The sequence below is a fragment of the Penicillium angulare genome (assembly GCF_028827245.1).
Source record: "Penicillium angulare strain IBT 27051 chromosome Unknown utg000007l_segment0_segment0, whole genome shotgun sequence".
Taxonomy (NCBI): domain Eukaryota; kingdom Fungi; phylum Ascomycota; class Eurotiomycetes; order Eurotiales; family Aspergillaceae; genus Penicillium; species Penicillium angulare.
Window position 1 is genome coordinate 2685301 of NW_026623166.1, and position 17837 is coordinate 2703137.

Sequence of the window (17837 nt, forward strand, 5' to 3'; positions counted from 1 at the left end):
ATCCGTAAATCCATGACTGGACTTGTGCAGAGTCCTACGTGTCCACATATCCTATCTCAGGGCTGGTATTAACTGACCAAGAGTGGCAGCGGAGAGGCCGCCGAGAGCTCTGAGTTCTTGGTGATTGTCAATATACTCTGATTATGGCCTTACTATTGAAAACCCCATGCCATGCCAATGCCATGCCAACTTAGTGAATACCTGTCTCCCAATCTAAAGTTTTGGAGGGACGCAATTTTGTGTCTTTCGTAGAGTAGTGTATGCAAACTGCACGGGCACCCGCTTCCTGCGGTGCTTTTCGCTGGAACGGCCGAAATGTGATGGAAAGCGATTCCAAGGACGCCTTGGGGAATTTTCGGGGGTCGCACAAAATTGAGCAATCCCTCAGTCACCATCATTCTCTGAGGGCTTCTGGATTTCCTCGCTGATCATTCACTGTCGTTCACTCAATGTTGAGGAACCAGAGTGGATATGGTGGCCCCACCTCGACCCACGGGCCGCACCGGTGTGGATCCAAGGTACCCGGTGTTGGCTCAACTTGAACGACTGTGCATTGTTATGGTCTTGCCAATTTGGGCTGCCCACGGTTCACATTATGCTTGAGGAGGAATGGCAACTCTGATCGTTCCCTCCAGGGCGTGTCTTGTGTGGTGCGCTCAAATCCCACTATGCGCCCGTATGATTCATTGCCGTGCAAGTGATTATGCAGCTAGCAAAACTATTTCGCCTGGTGACAGGTTTCTCTCCGTCCACCAGTTAAGTGGGCTTGACAAGGGAAGAGAGAAACGGTAAGATAGTCAATTCAGTAATAGAAATGAGGACTTCCTAGTGCTCGCCTCAACTTTTACTCTTCAACAAGTATCTGTCATTCCATATATTGTTGATAGAACCCCTGTTTGCTCATCCCCGTTTAGTCAACTGATTTCGCGAGTGAATAAAGTTTACGACCTCATTCGGCCATCCCTAATTCAAGTGACTGGGACTCGTACTTTATCTCGAGAACAACAATTTGTCATTCTGCATATTCTTGGGATGCCTCATGTTTGCTCATCGCTGTTGATTCAACTGAATCTGCTGGTGAATAAACTCTGGTCTCTCAATTAGCCACTGCTCCACTTTCTTGGTGGCATTTCCTGGCATTCTACCTGAATCTTAATCCTTGCCAAGTATTTGTCATTCGGTCTTTGCTGCTCCTGTTTGCTCACCACTGGTGAGTAGCCATGTTGATTGAGCGCAGAAAACCGCTTGCTGGTATGCCGTTTTTCCTCTTGCCTAGAAAGAATCAGAGATTCTCACAATTTGCCACTCTTGATCCAAGCGAAAGACGAGGAACTCCGCCCTGAAGGGTATAAATATGCTCCCATCCGTCTTGCTTGACTTTCCTCTTGCATCTCACCTCACACCTATCATTTGCGAAGATGACTTTGATCTTTTCTTTTGTCTATAACTTGTGAGTGTACCCAGCCATCAGCTCCAGGCTACCTATCTCTCACTGATAATACTCTTCCTCCAGGCTTGATATACAAAGGCTTGAATACGTGAGTACCACCATCCCTTATCAAAAGCTTATACTAAAACCGTATATCACTCGGGTTCCGCTAGGCATCCAATACATCCACCATAGCACGAAAGGTTTGTACCAAGGTGAGGTGTTGATTCATTTGACCCTTAAAAAATGCACTATGTCCTATCTAACAGTCTCACAATAGAGCTTCTTAAACGGTCTGTGTACAGTTCAGATCTGAACACATTCTATGACAACCATGACAGGCTCTTACCCCCGATAGATTACGGTGGAGCCTATTTATATGGTAGGCCCAATAACAACCTCATGAGGTCAATCGCTGATCAAACGAACTTGTATCATAAGAATCTCTCACAGAAAGGTGAATGGATTGATACATCATGAATACCGGCAAACGCTGAGTGTGATCCGTATTCACTGACCTTTGATTGATTCTGTATCCATTAAGCTGACTATCCTTCTATGGCAGATATATTCACGGCCCCCTCCCCAAGTCCTGGTATGGGCTAGCCCAGATGCCGGATAGCTCATGGAGCTTCCTACCCTCTCAATCTTGGACTCGATAGCAAGGGACTAGTTGTCGGACAGGCCACCCATCATGTACCCAAGGGAAGGCCGATTCCACCTCGAATACAAGAGACGCACTTTATATTGAAGCGTTTCTATCCTTGCGACTTTGGTTACAAGACCAGAAGACACTATAAAGAAGGAACAGCTCGTCAACCACATCAGCGATAAGGATGTGATGCCATCAGGTACGTATCTCAAATCGGCGGATGTCGGTCTTTTCCAACCCGCTCTTTGCGCTGCTTTCTCTATATTAATCCACGCTTAGGTAGCTCGGACCTTCAAGGTATAGAACGTGGGTGAGTGATGGCACTTCTCAAACAATCCGAATGACAGATCATTGACCCCTCATAAAGCCTTTCGATACACCGGCAGTAAGCCAGTGTGTACGCAATACATGGCGCGTGACGCTAAAACCAAAGGAAAGCCCAGATCCACTGAAAGGCTATGTCGATGGTTTCAAGATCGCCCATCCACACCCCATCTGATACGGCTCTCCCAGAACGAATGGCCATTCATCAGGCTTCGCTCAGCCCTTGCTGATTGTGTCGTGGTCCAAGTAATTGAATGGTGGAACTGCCAGCCCCCATCAACCCTATTGACTCCAACCCGGCGTATCGGCTAACCTCGCGATCTTGCTCCTCGATGAAGCAGTTTCATGGTCAGTTCTATCCCATCCATATTTTTCATGTATATTGGGAGGGCATTCAGCTGACAAGAGCGAGCTTCGTACACTCAATGGGCATAGACCCCGCAGTCACGAGAACCAACCTTCATATCTCAAGCTACGGATTATCGGTCATGGCAGAGCTCCGAGGACTGCGTCTAGTTATGCAGCCATGTTGAACGACCTCTTCGGTGGCAAGGGTTGCACTGCCGTCTGTTCTCATATATATCACCTACTTTTGGGGTTGATAAAGAGTCTCCCGCTCATGCCTACCTATCCTTATTCTTCCTCTTTTGGTACTAATATAGCCAATAGTGCGACTGGTTGCCTCGCGCTTCCCACACCCACTCCATGCGTGTGTCATCTCAACATACCCTCCAATGCCTGCTCTGGAAACCCAGGGGCTCAATCGCACTGAAAATCTACTGCATAAAGAGCATACCGAACAGGTGGCTTTGGATCGCGTCCGCCCCCCTGCATTTACATTCGTATGGCTGACTATCGTTCTAGCAGACCTCTCACGTTCATCGAAAGATTTGTTACCTGATCTCTGCTCATTCCATTGGTAATGCCGTCGTCTCTAATCAAAAGCTTGGTTTTGAGCAGGCATTAGACGCGAGGCCGGCTGCAGTACAGGCTCTGGAGGTTAACAGTTGACGGCTAGCGTGGCTCCCTGTCTCACCTCACCCAAGTCAACACCTACGCGAAATGAACAGTTTATGACAAGACCTACTGTTGGGTCCGCATTATGCATTCCGATGGCTGATCTCTATTGTCATTGGACAAGGCCACTTTACATCACCGTCTTCCGCGTCGGCATCTGTGAAGATGCTGAAGAGACGTGCTCTTGGCACGCGATGAGCTAAGCCTTTCCAAGGTCGGCTTCACATTTATCTAGAGGCAGAGCTAGTCAAGAGTACTACTTATAGGCCTGTGGTGGCCATCTCGCCGTCGGCATGGCCACTTATGATGCGTCTGCGGTATGATTGATTGTCGGTTTGAAGGGGTGATACCCGATAATACATACTGCGAGAGGATCAAGTTGATTGAAACTTGACTCTACATATGAAGATCTGAGGAGCCAATTCCAATGATGCGGCTCCGTTCCGGCACCTGCCTCAACTCACGCCAGCGGCGTGTCCATGTGGCTGCGTGGACTTTCTGGTGGGCCGACTTATGAAGCAACTTCAAACATAAAGACAGTTCCAACCTTTCCCGTGCCTTGTGATTTTTCAAGACGGCCTACATTGACGGAATCAGACTTAGGTCGTTCTTCCTAAACGGTCAGACGCGCCGCTGACTACTTGCCACAGCTAACTTCGCGTGACGTCATTTCCCAAACGCGTCTCCGCTGGGCTTCTTCGCGATGAGTGCATCTCACAAGTGAGCATCGATGCACGAGCGTTGAATTTCACGAAGTATGTATCGTTCTTATCTGCGCTTTTCCAACGGCTAATTCTTCTTTATATTCTCGTCGCGATATTCTCTTCGCGCTGGGTCTACACCAGCTCACGCTCTTGACAATCTCAACGTTTGTGAGCGGGAAAACGTGTCAGACAAATAGAAAGGAGGCCAGCGGGGAGCTCCAATGGTCCGAATATGGCTCTAGGGAGGGTAACTTGGGTCTTTACCCAATTCAAGCTAATTGTGCAATCAGACTTGTATCCAGTCTTGGGAGCGCTGCCTTGACATGGATGCGATGTTCAACAGTGGGATCAGCAGCAAGGTCAATCGAAAACGTGACTTCATGAGAGATCTTCCATACATGACGGGGGCACATTGTCGCAGCATAGCAAATTTGGGGCTTTCACCGCGTTCTTGAAGCTAAAGGTCAACTAGTCCGACTTCAATTGGGGTAGCTCCCAAGCGCAGCTCGCCCTGATGGGGCTTTAACGGTGTGGTATTCGAACTTACCTACTCGCTCAGCTTTTTCGTCTAGAACGAAAAGGTCGGACTCTACCAGATACCAATACACTACCGCGCAATCTCTCGTGGGATTTTCTGAGGTCGGGCATTCAACGCGACCACAAAGCTTGAAGTCACGGTTTTGACATTAGAGGCTTCTCAAATGGAGGTCTTACCGTGCTGGGTGCCCTTATCAATCATATACTACTTGTCTACCTTGATCTAAAATGAACCCGGTGATGGCTTCACTGCAGCGAATCACGGTCGGAGTAGAGGCCAGGCAAGGAAGTCGTTCTCCTACTCATGGCGGGTGATTCTGCTATGTGTGATGCACGATTCTTCTAGTCGGGTCTACGGATGGTCCCATTGCCTGACATTTAGTCCCACTCTGGCGTGCTTGCGAGATGTCCTTATGCGGCCAGGCGGTTTTCAGTGCATGCTATGTCACAACAAGTGATTATTGAAGAAATCAGCCGCCCTTTTCTGAGCTTAAAACATCTAGGACGAAAGCAGATATGCGAGACTGACCGAAGGGCCACAAAGGATCGACGCCCTTGATACTGATAGAACAGATTTGGTCTTGTGCCCTCCGCTTCAACTCGAAGCCCCTGGTCGATTTCCGGTCCCCTTCTTTTTTCCAAGATCAATTCTCCCTCTCAAAACCACCCATTTGATTCCTTCGAAATCTAGGTGATCGGCGGAGTGTCCCAGGTGTGCGTGCCTCTCCGAGCAGTCTAGCAGATCTGCGGGGCAATGCCTGAGGTCTCTCTTGTTGCACTGCACCCGCCTGCAAAATGTGCACCGGGGTGGATCTATATACAGAGGGGGAGGAATCCGCTGACGGAGTATCGCATGGGGCAATGCGGTGACACCCTAGCTTCTGGCTGCATCAGTGCTCATTCGAATCTGCGATGGCCACCCGCGTAACAGGGCGTCTTGAGGCTCTTCACTTCGGCTGCATCTCTTTAGTAACCAGCCTTTTGATAGACGCGTTCATTGCACTTACCAGACGCAGCATGACTCGTGCAACTCAGGTCTGCATTGCTTCAACTCCTCCATGCAACCCATGTGCGACAATACTTGGCAGTCTCGACACTGCAGAACTACATTCTCGTCAGTAGGATGGCCATTCTCGGCAAGGCAAAATAGGCTGTATATGTCGTCAACGTCTGTGCGGATTTCAAAACGGCGGACCTTCACGCCCTGCATCCCAGGCTGTACGTGGGAGATCAAGGTCGAGGCGGCGCTTTCAAGAGAATCAGTGAGATGAGTCAACTCGTGATGAGCCGACGGACCCGCAGAAACGCTCCCGGCTCTATTTTCGTACGACACCTGGTCGGCCATGTCTTCGCCATTGAGCTCTTGCATAGAATTGGTGCTTGTGGGGCCAGCTGTGATTCTGCCTACGCACGGCTGTTGATCAAAATCTCGCCAGGCCGCTCATGAATATTTCTTCCGCGACCCCAAACACGAAGAAAACCAACAAAAATCTGCGCAGCATCGAATGTTTTGCAAGAGGATCGTCAGGCCATAGGAACTGATATAGTTCGAGGAGACGTTCTTGCCCCGGCTTTATAGATGGACTCCCAATCGCTTATTGCTACCGATCCGTAGGCAAAGGACTGGCTACATTCACAAATTCTGGTAGTGAACCCACCTGCATTCCTCGCTCAGCAATATTTTATAATTCTGCCTTCAAATTACGACGGTAGATGATCTCCTTGGCCGTTCGGGGCACACAATTTGATTACTGCATAGGGAGTCTGCATTGATGGGGGGTGGCTAAGTGTGAAAGACCGCCGTCAACTTGGATCTGCTTCAACTAATGAAGCCTTGGCTCCCTGGAAGAATCACCCAATGAGTAAATTCGGGTCATGATTTAGCATTGCCGATCCTGAGATCTTCAAAGGGGGTTCTGGGAACTCAGTCGCTACTGGGAAGCAAGTCAACGTTCCCCGAACTGCTTCGATGTTTAGAATTACGCTACTTTGTGGCATGGATGAGTGACGCGGCACGTCACCGCTGGCGTATTCTAGTGAGCTCTAATCGAGGCTATGCTCGTGGACATTCGCACGTCCGTTCATCAACATTTAAAGTGGCGGTTCTTCCCTTAGGGCTAGCAGTGACAATCTTGAACGTCAAAGTGTTTCCACAGTCATTTCATCAGTACTACTTCATATGTATACCACCTTTCCAGCGAAGTTGCGTCCGCAAAGATGCTCGCCATCCTCGAGCGGTCCCACATCAACTCGAGCCTGCGAGTCGTGTCGAGCGGCAAAGATTCGATGCAGTCGTCAGCTTCCTTCATGCCAAGCCTGCATCAGGCGTGGTAAAGGTGACCTCTGTTCCTATCTAGCGAATGTGGACCGGAGCGCATCTTGCGAGCCGTGCCGTATCGCCAGACAACGATGCAGTATTGAATCACGCACGTGCAAGGGCTTTCTTGGAGGAATGTCCCAAGAGACTCGCATTCATAACACAAGCTGCCGAAGCTTACAAGCGCCATCGATTCGGCTGACATCGTCAGATCAAGACGAACCGGTCAGTAGCTCGAACTCTGCGGCAACTTGAACTTGGCTGATGCTCATGGTCCTTGAAAGACGGTTCCCCTTACGGAATTGAATGAAAATCAAGCCTTCGATGTTGATTCTCGCTCTCCTGAACATTTGTCTGCTGCAAGTCCTCCCGCTACCATGGCATATTCCAGGATGAAGCTCTCAGTGAGTCGACCCCATGCACGATCTTAGAGCCAATCAGAGGTTTTTAATGTATGGAACCAGGCATTGCTGCCATCTCCGTTGGAAAGTCCAATTGTAAGTCCCATGTTCGCACTAGAAGAATCACATCCGACTTTCCATCAGCTCCTCTTGGTATTGAACTACATATTCATCTCTGCAATGCTCCCTGATGATGAGGCGGCCATACGGCGAATTATCTATCGTCACTCAGCTGACTGGGAAAGAGAATTTGTCTTGCAGTATGATAAACTGTCGAATCGGAACGAATCGTGTATGGACTGGTAAATCATGGATCCCATTGCAAGAGGGTTTTTTGTTTCTGAGTGCTGGATCGAGTTGAGCGATCCTGCCTGATTCGTGCAGGCTAGTTGTATAGCCCATACGTACGCCTACGTGCGCTTTACATACAAAAACAGTAATATAGGATCTGTCGATTCCGAAGAAAGCTGTACGCACTAGTACGGAGATAGACCAATGGGATCATTGAACAGTACTTGAGATGTGTTCTTCTAAATACATGATGATTTGCAAAATAAGGGGGTTGGGTGTGCTGATTCAGCAGTTGATGCCTAAGGAATGAAAAATGATGTGATGTTGAATAAAACGCATAGACGCTAGTAAAATAGACCGGATCTAAGCACGCGCTGAATCATCAATCTGTAATAGGAAAGGTGGTAATCTTCTCCTGCGGAGTTCGACATATTTCACAAGCGGGTCGCCACCCCTTTCAACTTCCGCGTCTCCAATTGTCCCCCACCACTTTAATCACCCACCATGCCACCAATTCGGTCTAAAACAAAGCAAGATTCTATTCACCAAGAGGGTAGGATCGAGCTAGCAATTGAGGCTATTCAGAATAAAACAATCTCTTCTATTTCAGCCGCTGCGCGTACGTATAGCATTTCGCGATCAACACTACGCGACCGCATCACAGGCCGCGTTTCGCAGACCAATATCCACGCAAATAGTCATGAATTGACTCAATTTGAAGAGGATACGCTTAAGAAGTGGATTCTCTCTATGGACGACCGTGGTGCAGCCCCTCGGCCTAGTATAGTGCGTGAAATGGCTGATTTACTGCTTGCATTGCGGGGCACTGACCGTGTCGGCAAGAACTGGACTGGAAACTAATCAATCGTACGCCGGCGATCCAAACACGCTTCTCGCGTCGATATGACTATAAAAGGGCTGAGCAAGAAGACCCACGGGTCCTTCGTGGGTGGTTTCGGCTTGTGGAAGAGACTATATCGCGCTATGGTATTCTGCCTGATAATATCTATAGCTTCGAAGAAACAAACTTCGCAATAGGCGTAGTTTCTGCCGCAAAGGTGGTCACTAGAGCTAAATATCATGGCCGTAGATCTACTCTACAACTAGGTAATCGTGAATGGGTGACTGCAGTGGAAACAGTCAATGCTTTAGGCTAGGTTTTACCGCTTGTTATATTCAAAGGTAAGCGCTATATTGAGTCTTGGTTTCACGATACACTAAGGGGCTGGCGCTTCGAGGTTAGCCCAACTGGATGGACATCTGATAAGATTAGCCTTCGATGGCTTCAATCACTCTTTATTCCGGTGACCGCAAGCTATACGCGTGGTCGGTATAGGCTATTGATCTTTAATGCTCATAATAGCCACCTTACGCCTGAATTCGTTCATTTATGCGCCGCAAATGATATTGTACCGATATGTATGCTGCCGCATAATTCGCATCTATTATAGCCATTAGATGTGGGCTGCTTTGCAGTTCTAAAGCGATCATATGGTCGCTTAGTGGACCAACAGACACGTATAGGAATCAACCATATCGATAAGTTTGATTTCCTCGAAGCATATCCACAAGCCCGCGCAGACGCATATCAGGCGAAGACTATTCAGAATGCATTTAAAACGACTGGTTTAGCCCCATTAGATGCAGGACCAGTGCTATTAAAGCTGAACATTCAGCTTCGGTCACCGACACCTATCACTGAACGACCTACAAGCAAATCAAGCATTTATTGCCCTGAAACACCTACAACAATTCTCCAGCTTTCTAAGCATGCGAAATCAGCTAAAAAGCTACTAAAATACCGGTCGAAATGCCCACCAACGCCTACTAAAGAGGTCATTAACCAGGCATACAAAGCCTGCGAGCAAGTGATGCAAAGCATGATCTTAATAGAGAAAGAAATTAAGGATTTACGGGCCACCAATAAGAAACAACTACGAAAAAAGAGGCTATCTAGGAAGGAGATAGTGAAGACTGGAGGTATGTTTGTTTATGAAGCCCATGAGCAAGGCATTGATTGGTCTACTAGGTGGTTTAGAAGGTGGTGGTGTGTCCTTCGCAGCACCCACACAGACGGCTTCGGTGACCGGTAATGGCACCAACAGACGGCAATATAAATGCAGTTATGCGGAACGCCTGGTCATAAGGCTGATAGATGTTCAGATAGGGTTTAAGTTGAATATTTAAATGCTTCATGAATATAAAAATAAAAATAAAAATGGGTGGGCGGGAAGACCGGGAAATAAGTTAGGACAGGTTTTGCCCCCCCCCCCCCCCCCCCCCACCAACCTCCTCCTTCTTTTTGCGTAAATTGTTAGCGAACAAGTCCCCTGAGGTAGCGCGGTACTTTGAGAATGGAGTAAACAAATATTCTCGCAATCAGTAAGGGTGCGGTATAATGAGTATCAATGGCGCATGAAGAATGAGCGAGCATTGCTCGGTATCGGCTCCCATCCAATGACGAAGGTAGTCAGTCAGTGAACGCAAGGTAGCATTGTTTTAATACTACTTCGTACCTTTGGATTGGTACATTTGATTTCCCAAAAGATGTTCGAAAGCTGTTTACACGCAGGGTGACGGTGATATTCACGAGGCCTTATCCTCCTACATTTTTCGACCTAATAGGGGTTAAACCCTCGGAAATCACAACAAGCGCAAGCCGCTTGATTAACACCACCGACATTTATCTCTGAGGCCGTGGACCTACGACAATGCTCATGGGAAACTCAGATCGCAGATATCTCCTACAGCATGCGTTTCATTAATGATGGGCTGATTGCCGAAGAGATATTCGTTCCTGAATCTCTTCTGACCTCAGTCCCGCTTAAAGACGGCTGGGGCCAAGAGGCTTCAAGGAGATCATCTCGTTACCATCAACACAACAACCAAGTCGAAGAAATTCACGTTCCTAAAAAAAGGCAGCCTACAACACGCAAGGCGCCCGATGGGTTCTACAAAGTGGGCACTGGGCGGCATCGACCAACATCAACCCCAGCAGCAAAAGGTGAACCAGATGAAAGGATTCCAATTATCCTGGATGGTGAAGGACAAAGTGGTATCGAGTCACTTGGAGACAGGAATACCTCTCTCCGCCCCCACTGGAGAAAGTCAATCCAGCATGAACAGCCTGGAGAAGTACACAGAGACTTTGAAGATAGCAACTCGCGAACCTTACCTAACAACGGTACTCACTTGTCCCACCTGCCTGTCCACCAGCCCAGCAGTACAGCTACGAAGCCGCGGAAGAGCAGCCTGATGAGCCTGTATGACCGGACCAGCTTAGTCAATATCAAGCACCAACGCAAGTATTGGCTCCGGCTACTTATTGAGTACGGAGCTTACACAGCGCTTGCGGCTTTTGCTTATCTTGTTCTTATAGGGACTCCCTTGTGGAAAGGGGCCGTATGCTGGCTGTATTGGTTGATGCAACGCAGGTTTGTCTTCTCAGGTGGCTGGGCAATCGCGATCGCTTTGCTTGTTTTGTGAGTTGACCTTTAGGTTGATACCTGTGAGCTTTTTTAATTATACACAAGGCCAAAAGCCTGGCTAGAATACTTACATTCTTGTCTTCACAGCTATTCCTTTACGCCACTCCTCAGGACTTTCGAAAATGATGCCCTCGGTCCGGACTATTACCAGCAGCGCCGTATTATCCCGGAAGCCACAGATACTGCTCTCCTAATCCCGTGCTACAGGTCTGGACCTATTATTGGTCAGACTCTCAAAGCTGCTTTAAAAGTCTTCCCCGCCTCGCATGTCTATGTGATCGCCAACGGCAACTCCTCAACTCCTCTCGACAACACCGAGGAAATATGTCGAGCCAATGGGGTCAATCATATCTGGTGCCCTGTCGGATCCAAGATTGTCGCTTTATTCATCGGCTGCTATGCTGCCAAGAACTTCCGTTACACGCTCCTCATTGATGATGACTGCATCCTACCCGCCAATTTCCCAGTTGTCGTGTCTCGGTTAACCGATTCAGTCCGCTGTATTGGATACCCAATCAAATCTGTCAATACCGATCCATCAAAGAGTTCATATTGCCAACAGGCTCAGGATCTCGAGTACAAGCTAGCTGGTTTACAGCGCAGTTTTGCAGGACACATCGGTAGTGCCACCTTTCCCCATGGGGCTGTATCTCTTTGGGAGAGATCTTTTTTGAAAGAGGTTTTTCAGCACCATCCCGGATTTAATATCAGTGAAGATTGGTTCTTGGGCAATAGCTGCCGACGCTTAGGTGGCAGGATTCAGATGTGCACTGCTGTCTTTGTGGAGACAACCACACCATCTGCTCTTTTGTTTGCCAAACGCAGCCACGGCAGGGGCGGCTTCGGTGAGATGACCGTATTCAAACAGCGATTCCTGCGCTGGGGCTTCTTTACCACCAACGGAATGTGGCACAATTTGTCATATCTTCTAGGGTCCTGGAAGTTGGGTAAATGGGAGGCCGGAACGAAGCTCTTCGTTTTTCAGGAGGTACGTAGCCAGCTATTTTCAGGGCTTGCTGATTACTCATTTCTCGGAATTAATAGGTGTATGAGACCGTCTTATACTTGCTCTTTCCTTTCATACTACCTGTTTCACTTCTTGTTCGACCAGGGTTCTGCATCATAATGCTAGCGGCAACATTAGGGCTATATATGCTCAATACCATCATATTTAACGAAGTCCATCTGCGATTGAAAAATGAGCGCGTCAGATGGGAAGTCCTGTGGTACCATGTAGGTTCAGGCTTTCCCTTTGCAGGGATCTCTAGGGTCCCGCTGATGACAGCGTGAGCTAGATACCCTACAAAGTGTTCGTTGTCCTTACGAACGTCACCAGCTGCTACTGGTCGCTATTCAAATATGCCCGGTATTTCGCAAGGCGACACCCTAAGCTCACGGAAGATCACAAGGCGGTCGGGATGGTGTTGAAACTGGAGAAGATGACACAGAATCGACAAGGAGAGCTCAGGGGACTGAGTAGAAGTATGACGGCCAGGAAGGTTGGTGTACGTGAAGCAGGCAGCAGCTGAGCTTCGAGAATTCCTTTGCCGGGGCTAGAAGTTCGTTTTCGGGAAGTGGTACACACTGCGTCTACATGTACGGATAGCGTAGTAATAGCAATGCCGTATCGCTCAGCGATCATCGAGTTGAATAATGATTCATTTAAATAGACAGTCTTACCAATCGACCCTTGCTTTTCCTGGATTACAAGGAACAAGGGGCTCGCGTTGTCCACAGATATACTACCAGAAGGTTCGTGGCACAACAGCCTTGGTGTACACATCACCTTTAAAATACCCATAACCATAACCAGGTCTTAGAAACGAAGCCAATCACTGACTCTGCTTCATATGCCTCATTTTTGTTGATGCCAACGAATGTTAGGTTGACTTGTGTTACATTGTCCTTTGCGGATTGCGTTCCGGTCGGGTGCATGGTATAGACCCAGTCGCATTACAACGCGCTAAAAAGTCCAGATGTCACCGCTTTTCTGGATCCCGTGTGCTACTTTTGCGATTGAAACTGATGAACAATAGCATTAGCAGCGCCTTCAAAAGTGATCCCTCCCAAAATCATGAAGACAGGCACATCAACACCAAATGTCTTGCCAATCCAGTTACGAACCTCAATCGCGCATAGCGAGTCAAGTCCATAAGAATGCATGGGCCGGTGCAAATCAAGTTGACCTTCTGCCACGCCCAATAGCCCTGTGATACGGGCAACGGGTGCTTCACTGACGATCTCCGTGCTCTCATTGACTGATGTGGCGGCCACAAATTTGGCAACGACATCCTTCGCTTGTTTGCCCGGCTTTAAACCGTGTGCATTGTCCACACCCTCAGCCTCACCAGCTGGCAGTGGAATGTGATGCATGTGCTGCCAGAATGGCTGACTCAACACAAAAGATATTTCTTCAAGATGCCCCCAGTGGGATGGTGGACGAAGGCCGACAATGGGATGGCAGGTGGTTGGGTGCGTGGCCAATTTACTGGATGGATCGCAGAATATTTCGAGCAATGCAACAATATCGCGGATGCAAGTCGGAGTATATTTGGCTGTTTCGTGAATTTGTCGTCGTCCGCTTGCGTACTCGGCATTGGCAACGAGATAGCCTGCGTCGGGTATAGCGCCAAGATTGAAAGAGATGGCTCGCTGGCCCTGAGAGACTCGATAGCGCGCCAGAGAATCTTGATAAGTGTTTCCGGCATTGTATGGTGCTAGGGAGCCGGTTCCCAAAATGCCCATGACGGATGACAGCATGATGAAGAAGTCCATATCTGATGGAAGCATGGCATGGAGGTTCCATGATCCTTGTAGCTTTGGCTGTAATGTACTTTGCCAACTAGAGAGTAATAGTTCGGAAAATATTCCCTCCTAATCAACTTGTTAGCATGGATTCCATAAAGCGTAGAGTCTTCCATTGACTTAATCTTCCCTGCATGACCATGGCGGCTTGGATACATCCCTTGATTGGTGGCATGGTGTCTGCATACTTGTTGAGTAGCGCTCGCAATGCACTGGGATTCGTGACATCACAGGCGGGCATTTCGCATTGAACACCGTGACCTTGGAATTGTAATGCCAAAGACTGTGCCTCGTTTGTCTTGGGGCCGGATCTTGACAAAAGAATAAGATATCTAGCGCCATTATCAACGAGCCATCTTGCTATCGATCGGCCAACGCCTCCAAGGCCCCCTGAGATGACGTATGTAGCATTTCAGTCAATGTAGTCGATAGTCCTGCGTGACGCGAACCTGAAAGATATGTTAATACATGTCGTATGTCCCAACGAGCAAGATATGCTTTGCTTCAAATTGGGGTACACTCACGTTGATCGCGTCCGACTCAAACAGGCGTACTACAGCGGCATCGGAACTTCCTGACTGCTTTAAAAACGCCATGACTTCGTCCAGCTGCGAAATTCGAAACATGGAGACCCGCTCTCGTGCATTCAGAAGTGACTCCAAAATGGGCGTGGAAACCGCATATTCCAGAGACTCCTGCAACACCTGAGTGTTATCACTAGCAAGGAAACAAACGTTGAGAGAAGAAGAGCCAAACTGGAATGCGGAATGGGAGTCATCGTTGGAAACGAGCACCACTCGCCCATTCTCCCGCATCATGCTCCTGAAAGTCTGTTCTCCCAGTTCATTGGCGACCGAGGTTGTGGCGAACACAATATCAAACCTGGACTGAGGCTCTGACTGTATGGATGAAAAGGTGCTTCCCACAGCAGACGTCGGTATGATGCGTTGTTCTGGGATATTGAATCTCTCAGAAGCCCACTGGCAATCTTCATTGCTGTTTGCTGTCAACCATATTTCCGAAACACCCTCGTTCAGAAGCAAGCCTACTGCAGCTTGTCCCAGAATGCTGCAACCATCCATAACCAAAACAGAATCGCGGTTTCGGATTCGACCAATATCCAACAAACCATGATTAGCTGTCAGGAGAGGGGGAATAGCCCAGCACGCATCTTCAGTGGATAATCCATATGGTAGCTTAACAGCAGATGATGGCTGAACGGCAGCAGCGGAGCGGAAACAGTTCTTGTGAACCGCAAAGACCATATCTCCTTGCGCAAAACTGGACCCAGATGGTGTGCCTGTTACGATTCCGCTGCAGAAGCTACTAAGCTGAGTGCCTTTTGGAGCCAAGCCCCGGGCGGCCAACTGGTCTTGATATTGCAGTGAGATAGCTCTGACGGTGATTGACAACGCATTGTCAACAACGGGAGCGGATATCTTGACGAGGTATGGAATGCCATTTTTATCTTCAGGGCAAGCCGCTGATAGCTTGAAAGTGGCATCAGTGACATTCGTAGAAGTCATTTGCCAGGGCAAGATTTTGGATTCCATATCGCATTCCAGGTATTTCGCCTCAACAAGACGGCGAGTATGCAGGCAACCATCAATCTCGATGTACTCTTGTTCGTATTTTTGAGACGGCTTTCGGAACAGCATCTCTCGTGTAATCTGCTTGAGATGACGTATATGGCCAGCGCTGCCGTCGAGATTGATGTCGAGGGCGATAGAGACGAGATGTAGACTATAGTTCTCCGCTCGCAATGTTCTCAAGAGACCATCCATCAGCCCATATTCTGGTGCAGCTGAGTCTCCACCACCTACCAAGACCCACAAAACTCCAGACCACGTCTGAGAAAGTAATTTCAGAACCGTCCAATCCTGCTCTGACATTGAGGCGAGGAATGATGCACCATAGCCAACCAAAGCAATGCAAAGACCGTTTGAGCTGGTGGTGCGACTCGTCGATGCTGTAAGGATGTTTGCATCCACGATTTCAAGAGGCTCGGTAAACATGTCTTGCAATGATGTAACAAGAGATGCGGCGAGAGACTGTTGTTGGGGGAAAGCGTTCAGGTTGACAATGATACCACTATAGTACGTTGGCGACGCAAGAGTTCGAGGGATGGACGACGGCACGTCCACAGCGGTAGAAATAACACAGCCAAGCTGAGGAGCGGAGCCATCGAAATCCTTGAATACCATATCGACACCTGAAAAACCACAGTGTTGCAGAACCTGACCCCACCCTTCCGCACTCAACAGTGATAGCGGGCGATCAGCTTCAGGTCCAACCCACCATCCAGGGAAAAGTCCAAAAATAAAGCCCAGAGCCCACCCATCAGGCTGGAGGAACTCTGTCAGTATCAACTTGCCACCGGTTTTCATTGACTTTCTGACATTGCGGAACGTATTTTCCAGATCGGCGGTGATGTGAAGCACGGCATCTGCCACGACAAGATCATACGTCCTGTCGGAAATTCCCTGATCAGAAAAGTCCTTCTCGATGTCAAGGGTTTGAAACACCATTTGAGACTGATGATCAGGGAACTCTTCCCGTGCCTTTTCCAAAAATGTAGACGACACGTCTGTAAAGCAGTACTGGTCGCATCGAAGGGTTCCGGAAGCGTTGGATAATTCTATCACGCCATGAGGGCCAATCATAGACAGTGCTTTGACCAGATGGCGAGTTGCAGCTGCAGTGCCTCCACCGACTTCTAAGATTTTCATGCCACCATTTTGGTGGGCGAGCAGATCGACAAAGCTTGTCGTTTGCTTCATGCATCTGTAGGTCATCAACTCGTCGTAGTATTCTCTCAGAAGGCCAGTCTGCATGAGAAGCTCTAGGGGCGTTGCAATGCCCCTGACGAAGTCGACAAGATGCAAAGCCACTTCGGCGTAGAGACGGACCACTCTGTTCGCAGACTTGACTCGATCAAAAACCGAGCCAATGGTCTCAGTGAGCGCAGGCAATGTACCTAGGTAGTAAGGTTGCAAGGTTTTGACAATAACATTTGAACATAGCTATCCCTGAAGCCATCGAAGCACCATATGTTAATGTGCGATTACTGTCAAAACAAAGAAATGAATCAAGAAACAAGAACATTTGAACATTCAAATGTAATAAATTTCGGAATTGATAGTGACTGCGGTCTTCAAACTCAAACTATTTTCTCAAACGGTCCGTGACAGTCACAACACTATCTACACGAATGGTAGCATCGCCAGAATTGGGAGGCGGGGTTGTACCGTGCAGATCCGAGCGACGGTAAGATACATCTGCTCTAGCGCCAGCGTAGTAATTTTCGTCTTCACGGGGAAATAAACGAGTAGAGCTCTCTTGTGACTCCAGGCTGTGGCCATCATTATCAGCGGTCTTATTTAATGAGACTGATGGCATCGCAATGTTTTGAATTTGCGAGTCTGGTGCAGAGTAGCTTTGTGATGCCGATGTGCCGTTGCTCTTGTTGGAGCTGAACAGAGATTGAACTTTGCTAGGGAGTTTGAAAAAGTAGTTGTTGGCCAGGTGGCGGCCCAGCACAGCCATGGGCGGTAGACAAATACACAGCATGGTGACGGGCGCCTCGGCACCAACCCAGTAGGCCAGATGGACGACGGTCCCTATCAAGGAAATATTAGACGCAGACCAGAGTATCATATATCGGAGACTTTTGACATACAGGTAATATCGGAGTTCAAGCTATTACCAGTTAGCAAAACTGTAATGAGTCGACCGATGGAAACGACGATGACACTGTTTGTTCTTTGTTAGCCGCATGTCGCGATAATCATTGGCGCTATTCAACGCTTTACCTGTAGCCAAGTACAAAGACGCCGATGATAGTCATTCTGCGTCTCGCAGCCATTTCCAAG

General features: G+C 48.4%; 6 protein-coding genes across 6 annotated transcripts; 4 read left to right on the top strand and 2 right to left on the bottom strand.

Annotated features, from left to right (window-relative positions):
- Nucleotides 1-3139: 3139 nt before the first annotated feature.
- N7478_010284 (uncharacterized protein) lies at nt 3140-3416 on the top strand (the record flags this gene model as incomplete). Its single annotated transcript, XM_056926498.1, has 2 exons — nt 3140-3247; nt 3273-3416. 2 exons carry the CDS (start codon nt 3140-3142, stop codon nt 3414-3416), a joined length of 252 nt encoding a protein of 83 aa, XP_056775868.1.
- Nucleotides 3417-5537: 2121 nt separating this feature from the next.
- N7478_010285 (uncharacterized protein) lies at nt 5538-6032 on the bottom strand (the record flags this gene model as incomplete). Its single annotated transcript, XM_056926499.1, has 2 exons — nt 5538-5619; nt 5671-6032. The coding sequence occupies 2 exons, from the start codon at nt 6030-6032 to the stop codon at nt 5538-5540; spliced, it is 444 nt and encodes a 147-aa protein (XP_056775869.1).
- Nucleotides 6033-8176: 2144 nt separating this feature from the next.
- On the top strand, nt 8177-8533 carry N7478_010286 (uncharacterized protein; the record flags this gene model as incomplete). Its single annotated transcript, XM_056926500.1, has 1 exon — nt 8177-8533. One exon carries the CDS (start codon nt 8177-8179, stop codon nt 8531-8533), a length of 357 nt encoding a protein of 118 aa, XP_056775870.1.
- Nucleotides 8534-8951: 418 nt separating this feature from the next.
- On the top strand, nt 8952-9765 carry N7478_010287 (uncharacterized protein; the record flags this gene model as incomplete). Its single annotated transcript, XM_056926501.1, has 2 exons — nt 8952-9002; nt 9124-9765. 2 exons carry the CDS (start codon nt 8952-8954, stop codon nt 9763-9765), a joined length of 693 nt encoding a protein of 230 aa, XP_056775871.1.
- A 658-nt stretch (nt 9766-10423) lies between these two features.
- Nucleotides 10424-12689, top strand: N7478_010288 (glycosyltransferase family 2 protein; the record flags this gene model as incomplete). The annotated part of the gene is made up of 4 exons (XM_056926502.1): nt 10424-11154; nt 11248-12148; nt 12205-12393; nt 12456-12689. 4 exons carry the CDS (start codon nt 10424-10426, stop codon nt 12687-12689), a joined length of 2055 nt encoding a protein of 684 aa, XP_056775872.1.
- Nucleotides 12690-13164: 475 nt separating this feature from the next.
- On the bottom strand, nt 13165-17535 carry N7478_010289 (uncharacterized protein; the record flags this gene model as incomplete). The annotated part of the gene is made up of 3 exons (XM_056926503.1): nt 13165-14034; nt 14490-16942; nt 17145-17535. 3 exons carry the CDS (start codon nt 17533-17535, stop codon nt 13165-13167), a joined length of 3714 nt encoding a protein of 1237 aa, XP_056775873.1.
- Nucleotides 17536-17837: the final 302 nt, after the last annotated feature.